Source organism: Rhinolophus sinicus, linkage group LG05, assembly GCF_036562045.2.
Source record: "Rhinolophus sinicus isolate RSC01 linkage group LG05, ASM3656204v1, whole genome shotgun sequence".
NCBI lineage: Eukaryota > Metazoa > Chordata > Mammalia > Chiroptera > Rhinolophidae > Rhinolophus > Rhinolophus sinicus.
In genome coordinates, this window is record NC_133755.1 from 6,402,258 (window position 1) to 6,419,609 (window position 17,352).

General features: G+C 33.2%; 1 protein-coding gene across 3 annotated transcripts in view; it reads right to left on the reverse strand.

The window, feature by feature from the left end:
• Nucleotides 1–17,352, reverse strand: part of ROCK2 (Rho associated coiled-coil containing protein kinase 2) — a 107,178-nt gene that overhangs the window by 59,810 nt on the left and 30,016 nt on the right. For all 3 annotated transcript variants that reach the window (XM_019750016.2, XM_019749858.2, XM_019750089.2), the window contains exons 2-3: nucleotides 1,673–1,754; nucleotides 541–641 (exon numbers count right to left, since the gene is read on the reverse strand). In XM_019750016.2, coding sequence (XP_019605575.1) covers nucleotides 541–641; nucleotides 1,673–1,754 — 183 coding nt within the window. The remainder of the gene's footprint in view (nucleotides 1–540; nucleotides 642–1,672; nucleotides 1,755–17,352) is intronic.

The following is a 17,352-nucleotide window of genomic DNA, read 5'->3' on the forward strand; positions in this document are numbered from 1 at the left end:
AAAGACAAAACAGGAGTTTTATACTCAGGTGATGAAAATCAAAATATTATTATACTATAGTTCCTCATTTAGTGCTACAAATGAAATACTTATTGCAAACATAGTATTTTCAGTTGGTACCACTTTGACCTACAGAGATAAATTTCGTATTTACTTTCCATTATTAAAATGTCTTCCTTGGCTTTCTCATATCTAAATAAATCTCAGCTCATTAAGCAAACAATCTGAACATACTAAATAAAAACACGGTAGTTCTGGTGGAATAGTAACTGCTAGGCAAATCACGTGTGAAGCCAAGTCGGCCTTATTCTACATCTCAGTGTTTCAGAGCTAGAAGAGACCTGGTGTTCACAGCATAACTGCCTCCTTTTGTAGATGAAGCCACTGAGGCTCAGAGATGGGATGAATGGACCAAGCTCATGAAGGCTAATGCTGGCATGGCTGGGCATAGAAATTAGGTCGACTCAGGGACTATTGATAATGTTTCACAAAACTATGTCTTCAAAAAATAATAATAAAAAGAACAAAACACTTTCTTACCAACTGGACTTCGCCAAAAGCACCTCTTCCGATAACTTTGACAACATCATAGTCTTCGGCCTTCATCTGGAGACCTCTGATTTTTTTCACAATTTTCTCATCTACGATAAAAAGATCACTGTATTTGTAATATTAATCATCATACTTATAAACAATATTTTAAAATAATCACCATACTTATAAACACATTTTTTTACTTCAAGAAAATGGACTTATTTTTCAGCTAAATCTCTCAGTTCTTAAAGGTTTCTACTTAAAAATATAAGATACACAATAACTTTACATTAAAGAACCAAAACTTTATGTTTATTAACACATATATAAACAAACACTCCTGACTAACAAAAAGTAGCAGTGATGCTATTCTGTTTCTGACTGTGGCTTGGCAAATTAGGTGACAGCTGAACACTGATGACCCAAGCCATCCTGGAGTGCGTTCTGAATCATGGAAGAAAACTGCTATCAAATGACTTGCAAGGCTAATCTTAGTAATGCATTTTGGTAGCCTACTTCTTTGAAAAACAGTAATCACATATTATAGATATGGTAAACTATTGACAAGTTTGTTTAATTAGGAAAATAGCCCAAACTCTGACAATTCCAAATGAAAGAGCTTACTGTGCTGGTATAAAGTACATATTAATTATTTTAAGAATTTTTTATTCTTAGAATTCAACTTCATTTACACCTTCATTGCAATATCAATATTGGCAAATATGAAGTGACCACATATATGGCAATAACTGTTATCATATTATCTTGTATTAACTAGACTTTAATATCTATACTAATACAACATAAAGTTCATTAAGTCTTCTGGATAATGTAAAGCTAAGTCTTAGACTTGTTAATATTAACTTAAAATTTCTCTTGGAACTGCCATAAATAACCTGAAACCACTAGTCTTAATAATTTATACAAAATCTTGAACTTTACCTACTTTATATATTGCAATTGGTTCTGCAGATTTGCTTTGAAAATAAAGAATATTAGTATTTAAATAAACAGTAATCTAAAAAATACTTAAGTTTAATAAGTTAGTAAGTTTATCAACTTTAATAACATTAATCAAGCATAAATCTCTTATCAAAGTATAGTTATGTGATCATATATGAAGTTTACATATACTTACATCTATTTAAGAAATTATCTATATTTTTGTTTTTCCTCAAAGCAGGAAAATCCAAATCAAGGACCAAGGAATTTAAGCCATCCTGTTTAACAAAAAATAAAAAGAGGAAGAAGAAAGTTTTACAATTCCAAGCATTCAAAAAAAAAAAAGTCTTTAAATTGTATCATATGTTGCTCTTGCTGAATAAGTGTCAATCCATTTTGATATGAAACTGTGATGGCTCCATATCCAGCACCTTTAACTGGTTTCTGAACTTGTGCCAGAGACAGAGACTATCAGGATTGATCCTATCGTGTTTTCCTTTGTTCTTTTAGCCAAAAGATAGTGTCATTTTAAAATATACATCTACTACTATTTTTGCTAGTTAGGTATCTTTTCTCTCTCCAAATGCCCAGTAAAATTTCACCAAACTTTTGACATTAAGAAGTACACCCAGACTGACTAAAGGAAGTTCCCATTCATTCAACAATCATTAATTTTGTCCCTAGTGCATACAAAGACTAGAAAATCCAGTAAATAAATAAGACACTAACTATCGTTACCCTCAGGGAACTCAGCCTTGAAACTAAATTTCCCCTAAAAACATGAAAACAGGTTAATACATTATTCAGATTCCTATTCTTTCTTTTTCTGTTATTTTCCAGACTTTCTACAATAAGCATGCATTAAATTTATAAACAAAATAGGAAAAAGCACATACATATAACTTGGTAGGGATGAAAAAAACTAGTAAGAAACAAACTAAGTCTCAAATTACTCAGTGAATATGCTTGTGAAGGAAACCACATTTCTAAAGCACCAGCATATAGGTATATTGTCTCATCCCTAAGTAACTCTGAGGACAGAAAGAAATATACTCATCTTTAAAAACAAACAAAGACTTAGAGACTTTAGGTGACTTAGACTTGCTGAAAGTCCTGCTATGAGGAAATGACGCAGCAGAATGCCACTTACATCTTAGAGGTCCAATATACCTAACTCATCCCCCTGGTCTCAACGACCACACTAACACCGGGGGAGCTTGGAAGAATAAAGAGGAAGCTGGAGGATTGCAGAAAACAAAACAGTAATACAGAGATTTTTTGGAGATCTGGGTAGGAGGGAAACGTGACTAAAATTACATACAAAATTCAGAAAGGTAACTTGAATTTTTAATTTACTAATTCTAGGAGAATTACCCATACTATGTTTTACCACTCAGTTATACTTCATATTTTTAATTTTCATTCTTTAAAAAATGTCAATATTTTATGAAAACATTCTTTAATAAGAGAAAGGGGCTGAGGTGCTAAGAGTAAACTAGAAACGTTTTTAATCATAATTAATGATTTATATCCCACTGGTATCATTAATGTAGACACAATAATTTAGATTTTCCTTAACTGAAAGTAAAAACTACATTAAAAGTAATAAATATCCAACTTCCAGTTAAATTGAGATTATTAAATTCACACTTTGACACCCTCCCTATTTCCTATGCCCATAATTCCCTTCTCCAGGACAGCTGACTTGCTGTTCAAGGATTCCAGCATTTTTACCATACTAGGCTATATTTAAGTAGCAAAATACCAATATATCTTTATTGGTATAATTTTGATATTTTAACAAGTTTAAAATGTAAAATCTGAGTCACTTATAAACATATCCAGATTTATACTTTGTACTAAAATTTCAAATCAAAGAAAGGTGCATTCTTCTATATCTCCATTAACCTCCAAAGGAAGAAAAAATGTAAATTGGTAAGGCATAAGCTTCTACTACAAGAATTCAGATCTTCCTCTAGTTCAGAGACTTTTCAAATAAATGGAATATGAACATTTCATACTGAAATGATAAAACCTGCATTAAAACTTCCAGCTATACATAATGAAGACAAAAGAAAGCTTTATTTGAAACAAAACTATAGCTTGATATCAGTAAAAGGACTGAATCCTTGCTTAACCCACAGCCTCCCCAAAAGTTATAAAGAGATGGGATTATGTAAAAATTAAATAATAGGAAAAATTCTGAAAATAGTTATAGTTAATAGATTTTGGGTTTTTTTTAAACCATTTTTTAAAGAACAAATAAATACTATTTCATTTGTTCATTAAGTTTTATTTTTACGTAGTATTTATTTTTGAATGATACTATGGTACTTTAATCTGCTAATAACTTAGAAGAAAATGTACAGAGTAATAAATATAAATTTACATACATACTTGAGGCTTTATGTACATAAAATTTTGTATGTACATTAAAGTTTATGTAAATTTACATTTGAAATATATGCTATTTAATATCACTTTGTAAGAAATAAGTTCTGATTTTTTTTAAGATACTAATATTTTCAGTATATGAAAATAATACTGAAATCCAGTCTCTGGGTTAGCTCAGGACTTGATTGAAAGCTTGTCTATGGCCTTCCTTCTTAAGCAGTTTCATCTAAACCTTAGGCAGTTAGATGGTTTTTTCAGTATCCGTGATTTCCACTGTGATTCTCTTCTTAGAGAGTGATACTAAAACTGAGATAAAGAAAAAAAAATTTTAAGAATAAAACTTTTAAAAAGCCTACAACCAAAACTTCAAAGCAATGAAAAAAATTAACACTAATTTGTCCCTTGCCCCACTTCCAAATGCATAGAAAGGACAGGAAAACATTTAAAAGTCATAGCCCCACTGAAACAAAACAAAACATCGCCACCACAATAGTCAAGGACCAGAAAGAAAACTGCCAAGCAATGAGCAGAGGCTAAAGTCACAAAGATCCACTAGATTGCAGCAGTACGATTGAGAATCAAAAGGGACCAAAAGCAGACTGACCCCAGGGGAAGCAATGGCTGGAGTTAAAATCCTAGCTCCTAAGAAAGACACTGAAAAAAATCTTACCGCCCAAGTTTTATTTAAAACTGCATAACCAACTAGGTCAGACACAGCTTTCAAGCAAATCTTGAGCTAAACCCCCAGAGCTTGCCCAGTTACTAGGATCTCCCACACCTCTAATATTACTAGCAGAGAAATGTGATTCAGCGCCAATACTAGAACCAACTTACTTATATATGAAAAGTTAGCAAAGGAGGAAAGCAGAGAGAAAAGTGTGTTATTCTATTATCTTTCTAGGTAAACAGGTACGAGCCAACATCCAATTTCCCTAACTACAATTACTATGGTGGAAAAATACATATATAATAGCTTATTTCCCTAACTTTTCCTGAATGCACAGATTTTTAGACTTTAACTGTTAAGAAGGAATGAAGAAGTTTTGGATTTAATTTCACTTTCACTATAAACTACTTCTAAATATCTCATTGTTTTTAAATATCCAAATAAAATGCATTCGCCCAAAAAAGGAAGGAGGCTGGAAAGTCTTCACCAAACTAGAATGTCTAAGTCATAAGCAAATGACGAAGACACCCTTCTAGAAATTCAATTGTTAAATGCAGCATAAACTATCTTTGAGCTGAAAATTTTATTAAGTTATGAGTTGTCAGCATATGGGTAGTATAGTATTTAAAGCAATAAAACTGGGTACGCATATTACAGGAGTGAGTGCTGGGATACAATCTTCAGAGACTAAGGCGGCACCAGTCAGTAGAGGGGGAGGAAAATCAAGACTGCTGTGGCATCTTGCCAAATCCCTGTTCATTACCATCTTATTACTTCTGTTTTACTATAACTATAACTGCTATATTTTTATTTTAAAAACAAAACAAAAACCTCATTTAAGATGCTACTATGAGTTCACATTCACAGATCCTAAATAACTTGACCATAAATTATGTGATAGCTTGTACTTTGTAGTCTATCTATCAAAAACTGTACCTAAATTATACACGTCAATACAGTATTTATTATTAATAGGAATGTTTCTTGACTAATTTGTGCCACATGCTGTGCAAAGCATTTTACATGCAGTCAGCATTCTAAGCCTCGCAACAATGTACAAGCCAGGTGCTATTACTAAGGTCCTATTATTATCCCCCTATCAGCAGGCACAGAAACTGAAGTTTAGAGAGGTTAAAATACTCACCCAAGCCAACACAATTTATAAGTGACAGAATTAGAATTTTATGATATGTTTATACTTTAAACATTACTGAAGTTAAAGTTAATAAAGTTATTCCTCTAATAGAATACTAAACAACATCCAGGTTTTAAAGTTAACACAACAAAAGAATAGGAAATATATTTCTGTGTCTCTGCTGCCCAGATAAGTGGCCAGGAAATGTTATTTAAATGAATTTGTAATACATTTCCTCCTTCTGTTATTACAACTCCAAATACAAATACAAAACTTAAAATAGTGAGACCAAACAAATCCATCACTAGCAAATAAAATACAAATTGTTAAGCCAACCTATATACACATGGAAAAACTTCTGAATCTTAAGTAGATTCCACTTTATTTTTTATAGTACACTTTCTATTTTACCTAGAATAATCTAAGTCATATTAACTGATCGCCTATCATTTACAATACCAGTCGCATAAAATCCTTATGCTTATTTTGCAGTATATTTTTTTAAGTACATTAGTCTAAGATCTGTCAGCCAAATTAAAAGACAAGCTAAATTTAACCCGTCAGCTAACAAAAAAGCATCTTTACTTGAAGGGGGCAAAAGTTATTTAGGAAAATATGAAATAAAAGAGCACTGGATGGAAGTGTCTTGCATATGTTTTGCATAATATAGATAAACTTTACTTTAGCTTGAGTAGCTAGTCTAATATGTTGAGAGAGAGAGAGAGAGAGAGAGAGAGAGAGAGAGAGAGAGAGAGAGAGGAGTGCCAAGCCACTTTGACAGTAGGGTTATTCCAGCATTTTTTAAATTTTGAAAGTAAAACAAACAAAGCTTTGTTTACTAGTGCTTTGTTTATAGAAGATAAAATAACTTGGGTCACATTTCCACTCAATGACAACCAACTGTCCTCCAAACCTGTATCTAGTCAATTATTCAATAATTATTAATAAACTAGCAGAGCTTTCTCTTTTATTTTCTAACTAGAAGTCTGCCCATATGGTTTCCACCCACCAAGAACCTAAATATAAAAAAATTCTTTTCCCACAAGTTGTGAAGTTAAATTTCAGCTTCATCTCCAAACAGTCCCTCTACATAAGCTCACTCAATAAATGTTATTACTTCCATTATTTTCAAAATCAACTAAATACAAACTTTGCATTTAAGGATTATGTAATTCAAGAGATATAGAGTTTAAAGGTGTTTTAAATTTGACTTTAACATCTAAACCTATCAGCACACCTTTGACACTAACAAATGAAACCAAGAACCATTTCATCACTAATTTAATGTGTTCCATAAATAAAATTATTTTACACCTTTAAATTTCATTTTCAACATCTATGTAATACAAAACCTAAATCACAGGGCTAGTCTAACAAACTAATCAAGTACTATTTAAGAAGCCAAATGATCGAATATATGGTGATGGAAGGAGAACTGACTCTGGGTGATGAATACACAATGAATATAGATGATGTAATACAGAATTGTACACCTGAAATCTATGTAATTTTACTAACAATTGTCACCCCAATAAATTTAATAAAATTTTTAAAAAAAAGGAAGCCAAATGAAACAAAGGTAAGTCTGAAAAGTAATAGTCACTGTACCTCCTTTTGTTATGAATGTACTTGTATTGTAATTAAAGAACTCTTTTGTTCCCAAATAGTTTTCAATCTTACTTCAATTTTACATAGCTTGAAATTTGATTTCAGCTAATTAAAATCTAGGAGAGATTACATGTAACACATAAGCCATGTGGAGCAACACTATTTACAATAGCAAAAATTCAAAACGACTTAAAAATCTTGAACAGAAAAACTAAGTAAATTTTACTAAAGCTTGTTAGAGCTATATTAAGCCATCATTAAAATGATGGTTAAAAAGACTATGTAGGAAGCAATATAAAATATTAATTTGTTAAAAGAAAAGCACATTACATAAAATCGAATGTATAATTCTACTTAAAAGAATTGTGATAGCATGATGGAATTATATGGTTTTATTATTTTCTTTTCCTAAATTAAATTCTAACATTTCTGTGATACCATTTTGTAACTCATAATAAAATATAGTAAAATATAAGTGAACAAGAGCTAAGGTATCACAGAACACACCTTAATAAATTTAGACTTTTTTTAAAAAATTACTTATTATCTATAGTTCTTCATATCTCACTGAAACATGTCCATTTTAAATTCCTATAAAGACCCCAGTTCGAGTTTGGGTAAAAGCAACATTTACTGGAATTTCAGAGCACTGGGGGGCGGGGGGCAGCATACGGTTTGTAAGGAGGCAGAGAACAGTGGAAAGGCACCCTTCTAATACCGTGGACATTCACTCCCATGTTCTCCTTAGCCTTACAATTGCAGTAATTGCAACACCTCCATAACCTCACTTTTAAACACCCTACGTACTGACCACCACCCTCTCATCTTTCCAACTCACTCTCACTAACACCTCGACTCCAACCATCTTGACTCCAACCATCTTCGACTCGACAGGAACCTTCAATCCAGATCCTATCATTTCTCACTGCCCTCATCCTCCCCATTGCTGCCTCTTTAGAGAACTTACATTCCAGTTACTCGTCATAATCACAGCCCTGCACTGACCCTCTTGCTCCTCTCACTGAATCATACTCTCCTGGAAAAGCCACATCACGGATTAGATCCAATTCTCTTTCTACTCAGTACTTGCACCTCTGGAGCTAAGCGTGACCTAAAAGCACACAACCACGCTCAAGGGGCCCTTGGCCGGCTGGCGATCCTGGCCTATTGCCCTGGTCCATTTTCTCTCCCACTCTCCTGGATGATTTCAAACTTTCTCCTCTCTCACAAACTCAAAAATCTCCTCTCCCAACATCATTCTCAGCTAAGGTCCTGGCTTTTTATCTCATTAACTACTTGCACAAGCTCTCACCACCAAATCTGTCTATATTCCTGCATCTGTACACATACATTCTACTTTTTCCTGCTATTCTATTATAGTCCTAGCTACAGCCAACCCCTCCCCCTCTGCACTAAATTTTATACCCCCTCTTGCCGACTGAAAGGTAACACTATAGCAGTGGTCCTCTGCGCCCCCCCACAGCCCTCCTGCCACCTCATCTCTAGTCTCTCTCTACCTATCACTACCTTTGGCATGTTGGTATTTCTCTTACCCTTAAAAAAATAAAATCCCTTGACTCTACTCCCCATAGAACTATCATCCCATTTCTCCCTTTCTCTTTATAGGGAATTCCTTGAAAGAGGTTGTCTATGCTGTCTTTTGCTTTTCTCCTCCTATTCTCTTTAAAACTCACTCCAGTTTTCCTTCCTCCCCCTCCCCACAAAACTATCTGAACTGTTCTTCTCAAGCCTATCATTGCACGCAACCTATAAACATCTTTGAATAATCTTTCACTATCTACTTCTTGAAAACCCACATGCATTCACATGGTTTTCCATGTCTCTCTCTAAATTGTTTCCAAATAAAGAGGGGTTTTGTTTTGTTTTGTTTCTAAATAACATCACACCAAGGTATGTTCCTGACTCAGGACCCTTGGACTTGCTATTTTCCTCTGTCTGAAATGCTCATATATCCACGTATCCATAAGGCTAGCTCTCTCCTACTTCCGCCAGGTCTTTTACTTACAAGTCACCTTTTCAGGAATACCTTACTATCCAAACTGTGAACGCCTTATATAGTCATAGCTTCCTCTTTGTTTTACTTTTCTTCTCCTTACCATAAATCACTATCTTACATACAATTAACTCGATTATTTATTATTTTACAGCTCCCCATGAAAATGTAAACTGATGGCAGGGAATTTTTATCTGTTCTGTTCACTGCTACATTCCCAGGGCCTAATTCAGGGCCAAAACCAGGGCTTGGCACATGGTCGTTGCTAAATAAATATTTATTAGTTGCTAAATAAATATTTATTAAATGACTGAATGTATACAAAGTCCTTGGAACACAAAGGACTTAAGATACAATTACAAAGTTCACTTTCCAATCATAGTAAGGGAATACTGAAACAGGTAAAAAGAACTGCACTGTTAATTTGATAGCTCCGGGACATCGTTTCAACAAATATGTCTCTAGCGTAAATGAATGAGCTAATGTCTCTGCCCTAAGGAGCTTAGTGAGCAAACCTATTTCCATCAGAAAGCCAATACAGCAAGAAAACATCCATCAACAGCATGTGGACAGTACTGTATCCAAATGCTGACAGACACGAATTAGCTGTATCAGATTTGACTGAAATATAGACATATAGAAAAAGCAAGTTTTCTCCAGGGAAAAAAGAATGACAGTAAACTCGTATGTAAATACAGTCAGAGCTGGAAACCAAGGGACATATATAACTGAGGTCTCATATTTTACTACTCCATTTCTTTGAAAAACTACCAAGACTATAATTAAAGCTAACCACAATGATCTCAATTAGTTTACAGTATTATAAAACATACTAAATAGTTCATATTTAAGAAAAAAGTATAATTCCAAACTCTGCAAAATGATCTTACGATCTCTACACATGAAATGGTCAAATCAGTAGCATCTCATTTTATAAATGCTTTTTTTCTCCTATGCCACCAGATAATACAGCTGACCTTCCTTTCTTGCATAACTATCACCAAAATGACACACAACATTATCTTAAAAGAAATTCCTATGTAACAAACATGTGAATCTAACCCAATGCTTCCAAATATGAAACACACACAAAACCGTATGCCTGTACGTAAGTACACACCTACATATCCGTGAACATGGTGTGATAATCATTAATTGAGCTACACACATGACCCCTATCCATTTTACAACCTAACTGGTTCTTTGATAGCAAATGAAATCCAAATTTATAAATCAAATTCTAATTTCCAATAGAAATAGTATTACAAATTAGGACTCCATACCTGAAAACCTATTTTAGTCACCCTCCCTACCAACCACCGCCCCACTCAAAATCACAAAAATTAAAGAACAGACTATAAAACACAAAAATGTAACTTAACATTCCTAAGTGTGAAACCAATTATTTAATATAAAAGTTATGTCAAAATTTTTTCTTTGAGATTTTTATGAATGAGATGAACTAATTACGTAAAGTAAAATCAAATGAAGATAGCCTGCAGATAGCTTCTTTTTTTGGTACATCTTCCTGTAGCGAGTACTGGCATGTTTAATTCCTCCTTCTAACTTAGCACATTATGGTAATCTGATCCCAAACTTTGGTGAATTTTTTTAAAGTATGCAGCTTAACTGTATTTGTGTTACCTGATGTTAACACTGACCGCAACCCTTAGGAAATCCTAAACATGAGTTTGGCAGTTACGGTAATGTCTTACTTACAGTTAAAAAACTAAATAAAAGGTTCAAGTTGGAGTTGGGGATCACAAATCAAGAAACTGTAAGTGGGAGATTCTTGTACTTCGTGTGCCTAGTCACACAGTTCAGACTTCATAAAAGATACTGCCAACATTATTGTGGTATATGAAACACTAAAAAAATTCTGAGGGCACAAGTCCCTGACTCTCAGAGAAAAATTCTGAATTTAAAAGGCAAATAACCAGATTATATAAAAGTCTTTATATTGCAAACATGGTCGCCACAAAATATTCTATTTTGTAATTATTCTTGAGAATACAAAACAATGTTTTCTATTCTAGCACACTCAACATTATAACTTTGTATAAATCCATGCTCTATGGCCAAAATTTATCAAAATGAAAGTTCTGTTGAAGGAAGAATCATAGGTTTTATACGTGATCACAACTGCCATTTACAATTATTTTAAGTTACACTAAATTACTTAATTCTCCAGAATTTTGATCCACATAAATGATCCACATTAATTCTTATCTCCTCCCACTCCACCTGTGTAAGAGAAAACTATCTACTGGAGGAGTCTAACTCTGTTCAGAACAACGAGCCTATTTTGTCCTAGATCTGAGCCTGCATGCTAGCTAGATTTTACCAATACTCAACTGGCTCTAAATGAGGCATGAGAACAGTCATTATGTATCAAACCCCTAAAAATTCCAATGTCTGGTATACTAAACTGGGACACAAAAAAAGAAACAATTTGTAGATAATATAACAGGGAGATTTCTACCTGCACCAATAACAGACTTAATTTGTTGCAAGCCAATCCCACCACTGAGCCTAAAGTGGGGAGGAGGGAGTGCAGGGGCCCAAGTTGGTGAGCCTCGAGTTGACTACAGAGATGCAGCTCAGAAGCTGAGAAACTGCGCAGCGATTCCAGCACTCTCACCACGTTGGAATATAGAAATAAGAGTTTTGAACCTCACAAAGGAAAAGCCCAGGCTTTTAACTAAGTACACTAAAGGGTTACATGCTAGGAATAAGGAAACAAAACAAGACAAGTAGACCAACCTGCAAAAGACTGAAAATCTGCCCCTAAATCAGTTCAATCTCTGAATAGATGAAGGTATATACCTCAATCCTAACTAGCTGACAGAAGAAAACATAAATCCTCTTTGAGGAAAGATAATATTACCTAATTATCTAAGCAGTTTTTCATATACAATGTTCAGCAATCAAACATTAGCAGTCATACCAGAAAAATAACACTAGAATATCATAAAACCAAGAGACAACAAATTTTTTTTTAATCACATCTATAGGAAATCCAGAAATTTAAGACAAACTTCAAAATCACCACTATTAATATGTTCAAGATAGCAAGATGGAGAATTTCAGTGGAGAACCTGAAATTTTATCAAATAATCAAATGAAAATTCTAAAACATAAAAATAAGATACACATTAAGATTCTATAGACAGATTAGTGAATTGTCTAAATGCTTTAAAACATTTTTCAACTGATATCTGAGGTTGTATGAATTTATATAACCTCTTTATATTAAAAATATTGTGGCATTGGATAAAGCCAGGCAAATATGAGGCTCAAATATGGATGTCTTTCAGAAATTATTCATTTCCTTAAAAGGTATTATCTGTCTTTTTGGACATACAGATTTTCTCAGTATGTCTTTTAACTTTCTCTTAGTTTTGTTTGCTTTCAGCAAATATAAACTATGATGCTTTTCTTTATGTCATATTAATTATGTTTAGATCAGATGGCATTTGCATAACTTCATTTTGTTTATCGTTTTTCATTATGCCTTTATCCCTTTTGACTATTTGGAGTTTATTTTGGTACATGTTATGAAGTGAAAAAATAACCTCATTTTTTCCCGTCAAATATTTAACCAACATTTTAAAGAAAGTTTTTTATTATAATCCCAAAGTTATATTTTGTTTTTATTGTGAAAATATGTAACACTAATTGAAATGTGGGAAATAACAAAAAATAAATTCTAGCCTTTTCCTAGAACCTGCATAAATATATAAATACATATGTGTAAGAAAATCCTTTGTTACCTAGATATGTAAGTAACTAATATGACTCAAAAGTCCCCAGTAGGGGTAATGGGTAAATAATTTATAATATATCCAATGGAATACTACAGAGCGACTAAGAATGAATAGATTTAAATGTAGTAATATAGAAATATGAAAAGGGTATGTTGTTGAATGAATAAAACATGATATAAAAAATGGATAGCAAACCATTCAGTCAGTAACTTTCATTTCAGAATAACAGTAATGCTTTCCTCATAGTCCAATGTAGCAATTAAAAACATTACCACTAATGTTTTTCGATTTGCTGCTCTCTTTATACCAATTATGATTGACACATGTGCTTTGTCTACATGTTCTGTAAAGGAAGTGATTCAGACTTTGCACATACTAGCTTTTTAGTTACTATTATTCACTGAAACACAGTACTGTTAAGTATATTTAACATATCATATTAATAGTTTAGGACTATATTTGCTGGCACCAATATAAATTTCAACAGATAGCATACTACATTTCATGAATAAATTTAATAAGGTCTCATTCCCTCCAAATTTTACATGCCATGAAATCCAGTAAGTTTTAAAAAACAAAATATTAAACTATATATATTATTAATTTTGCTTTTCATGGTTCCTTGTATTAGAAAATTGCTGAAACCAACTTATAAAAGTTACAAAGCCATATCATAATTAAATTTGACTAGAATCCCTGCACCCATGATTGACTGTTTTGTGTTTGCCACTAAAGACATTCTTCAAATAACTAAACCATATGGTGGCATGGGAAAAAAGCTAGGCAAATATGGTACTCAAATATGGATGTCCTTGAGAAATTATTCATCTCCTTAATGGCACATTCAAAAACTTTCTCCTATGCAAAGAGGTATAAAAAAGGGGGAAATGTGTATTAAAAATGAGACTATAGTCCTTAAAGGCAAGGAATATGTCCCAAAAAACTGAATTATTCTTTTATTAAAATTTCATGCATATTCCCTTCCACAGGCAAAACTTATAAAAATGAACAATCTAATTTTCTAAAGTAAGATCTAAGATAATCAACTCATGGTCCTTAAACTCAAGTGGCTTATACTCTAGCAGAAGACATAAACTTAAAGCCAATATTACTATAAAAGGTGAAAATTTTGTTAAAAGGATTATAGTCAAGTTGCAGACATATCCTTGTAATCAGTGTTATAAAACGAAGAGCACCATTAGACAGAACACAATGTCCAACAACAGGGGAATGGTTAAGCAAATTAAGGTGTAAACCACTTAATTCAATATTATGGTGCATTTGTTTAAAAGTTAAAGAAAAAAATTAGCAAGATCACTGGGAAGGAAATCCTTATGCTACCACATTAAGGGCAAAATTGAATATGAAGCACATTTCCAATGGTTTAAAAAAATTAAATTTAAAATGTAGCACAAAATAAAAACTCAAAATAGTAAGAATATCTTCTGGGTGGTTATAAGGTTTTATTTCTTACTGTGTACATTTTCCACTTTTCTATAATAACCATATATTACTCCTATAATCAGGAACGCAATAAACATCTAAAAACACATCTATAATTTTTCCTGACAAGCCAATTAACAAAGAGCAAAGTCCCATCTGTCTGTTAACTGGGCAACACCGTATTAATAACCTCTGAAACTTTCCTCAAAATATAGTGAGAAGTTTTCATCAAAATGTAGACTGGTAAGGAAGGCTTGATAGAGATGAAAGACCCCACTTTTGTAATCAACCTCTGCTAGAAATTAAAACCAATGATTACATTATTAAATGACATACATCTATAACAGTAAGAATAGCATCCAGTACCTTCTTCAGTTCCGATCTGATTGGCCGCATTTAAGTTACTCAGTAGATGTTCTGTATCTGTGCTGTCCAATATGATAGCGCCAGCCACAAGTGACTATTTAGCATTTGAAATAAGGCTAGTGCAACTGAGGAATTGAATTTATTTTATTTTAATCAGTTTAATTAACGTAGCCTCGAGTAGCTAACTGCTACCATATTGGGAGAGGCATATTTTGATATTCTAAGACAGCTCTCTTAAAAGTACTCAATACAACTACCCTCAACTTGTAGCAGTCAAACTTAAGAAGTTGGAAAAGTAGTTAAGTACTGTAAAAGCAGAAGAGGAAAAGAAAATACTACATATGTCCAGTATGAGAGGTTGGTGAAAGGGGAAGCAATGAATGGGTCCTAAAGCCCAAGAAAATCCAGAATTTATACGACATTTGATACATAATATTACCAATGTTAAATGATTTTCCTTGTTAAATTTACATCCATACTTTGTCAATTACTAAAGAGAAAAGTAATGCCAGATTTATAAAATAATACAAGTAGCATTAAGAAATTCTACAACATAGTGAACATGTGACCAGCGGGGAATAGCAAATTCTTCCACAGTATTTAATTTCCTGTACTCCATAAAAGGAAGGACTCAACAAAGTAAAAGGTTACACAAACAAGGACTTATTCTCCATAGTTCTGGCATCTGTCTCTTCTAGTGAATTTCTTTCAGGTATGCAATCAGTCTTCATTTCACTTAAGAGACAACAGGTAAAACGGGTTCTAAAACACCCAGGCTTTACAATTACTTTGCCGAAAGAGATTATAATAAATTTCTTTAAGAAGTAAATGTTTTATGTGATATGTGTTTTAAGTAATTCTCGGCACTCGTATGCTCCTAGGATGTGACGTTTGTCCTGTGACTGCTATTATGTCATTACAGAATAGTAAGAATTGGCTAAAACAAAATAATGAAAACCAAAAATACATCAAAATTTCTCAATGAATTAAGAGAAACAGAACAGACTGGAAGAGTCAAGCTGTTTTCCTCAGATCCTAAGTTAATTTAAAACTAACCTAAAACTAAACCTTTCATTGATGACGGACACTAGCACTGGCGCGCAGGCCAGGCTGAGGCCTTCCGAATAACTATCATCTGTGGTACAAACCGTAAGGATGAATTACCGTGGTCTAGGATTTATGGTGGTTTTCAACTTTGCAGATTCGGGAAAGTATATTTTAACTTCTCATTCTTCTTTAATAAACAAAAAAAAATAAGTGCCCTAAAACAATTCCGTTACTTGTACAGGGTGCTCCCTACTAAGTAAAAGAGATTAATTTAACAACCAGAGGTGTCTCAGAAATAAAGATTTAATGCAAAGGCATTAGAAAAGTCATGGCTTAGTGAAAAAAGTGTGTGATTCGGAGTCAGGAAGACTTGAAATAGAACATGAATTCTACCACCACAACCAAGTTATATAACTTCTCTTAACCTCAACAACATCAGTAAACAGAAAAAAATAATGTAACACTGCAGGATTGTTACAAAAAAGACATGAAAGAATTAAAATGATGCCTATAAAACACAAGGCACATATATAAAAAGAACTCTAACAAAGGGTAACCATTAATTTTTAAAAGCTTTTTTAAAAACCCAAACAAGTTGCCCTTTGCTATGCAATATTCTAAGCATCTTGTTTCCTTGGGAATATTCAAAAAATGATGATAAATGTTAAGTATCTCAGTTTGAATTAGGTTTAGCTGCAAGAAACAGAAACTGTCCCTCACATACCTGCCTCAAAACAGTTAAGGATCCACATAGTAGCTCCAATGATCATTAGGGACCCAGGCTCCTCAGCTTTGTTACCATCGACCTGAATACACTACTTCCACGTCATGACTCAGGACAGCTAGCACCAACACCAGCCATTAAAAAGCAATGACAAGAAAAGGATACATATACTTAAGTTTCCTACCAGGAGTCTTCCTGGATGCTACTCAAAGTTCACAATCCATAAGCCACAACTTACTCACGTAGCAAGGCCAATCACACACAGTATCAAAAACTGCTTTAAAAAAATTGTGTGTGTGTGTGTGTGTGTTCCAGTCAGTTCAAAGCAACTAAATCCCAGGGGTTCTTCTAGTACAAGTAGAATACAACAGACACCTGGGCCAGTAGGAGTCTCTGTCATAATGTATCTACTTTTCCAATATTCTTAACCACTACCAAATTCCTTTACTAGCGCTATATCATGGTGCAGTTGTAATTAGCTGGATTAGAGCTCATCTTAAATAATTTAACATTTAAATTTAAGAAAGACATCACCAATATGTCCTTTGATGAAATAAGGATAACAAAAGCAAACAGTTCTACCATGTTTAAATGCTATGATAAACACTACATAAATTATGGCATATAATAAAATTATTTCATATGGGTCTTACTCAAGTCTGATGGGTTTTTATTTAATGTATAGAGGATTAAGTTAAAATATCGACAAGC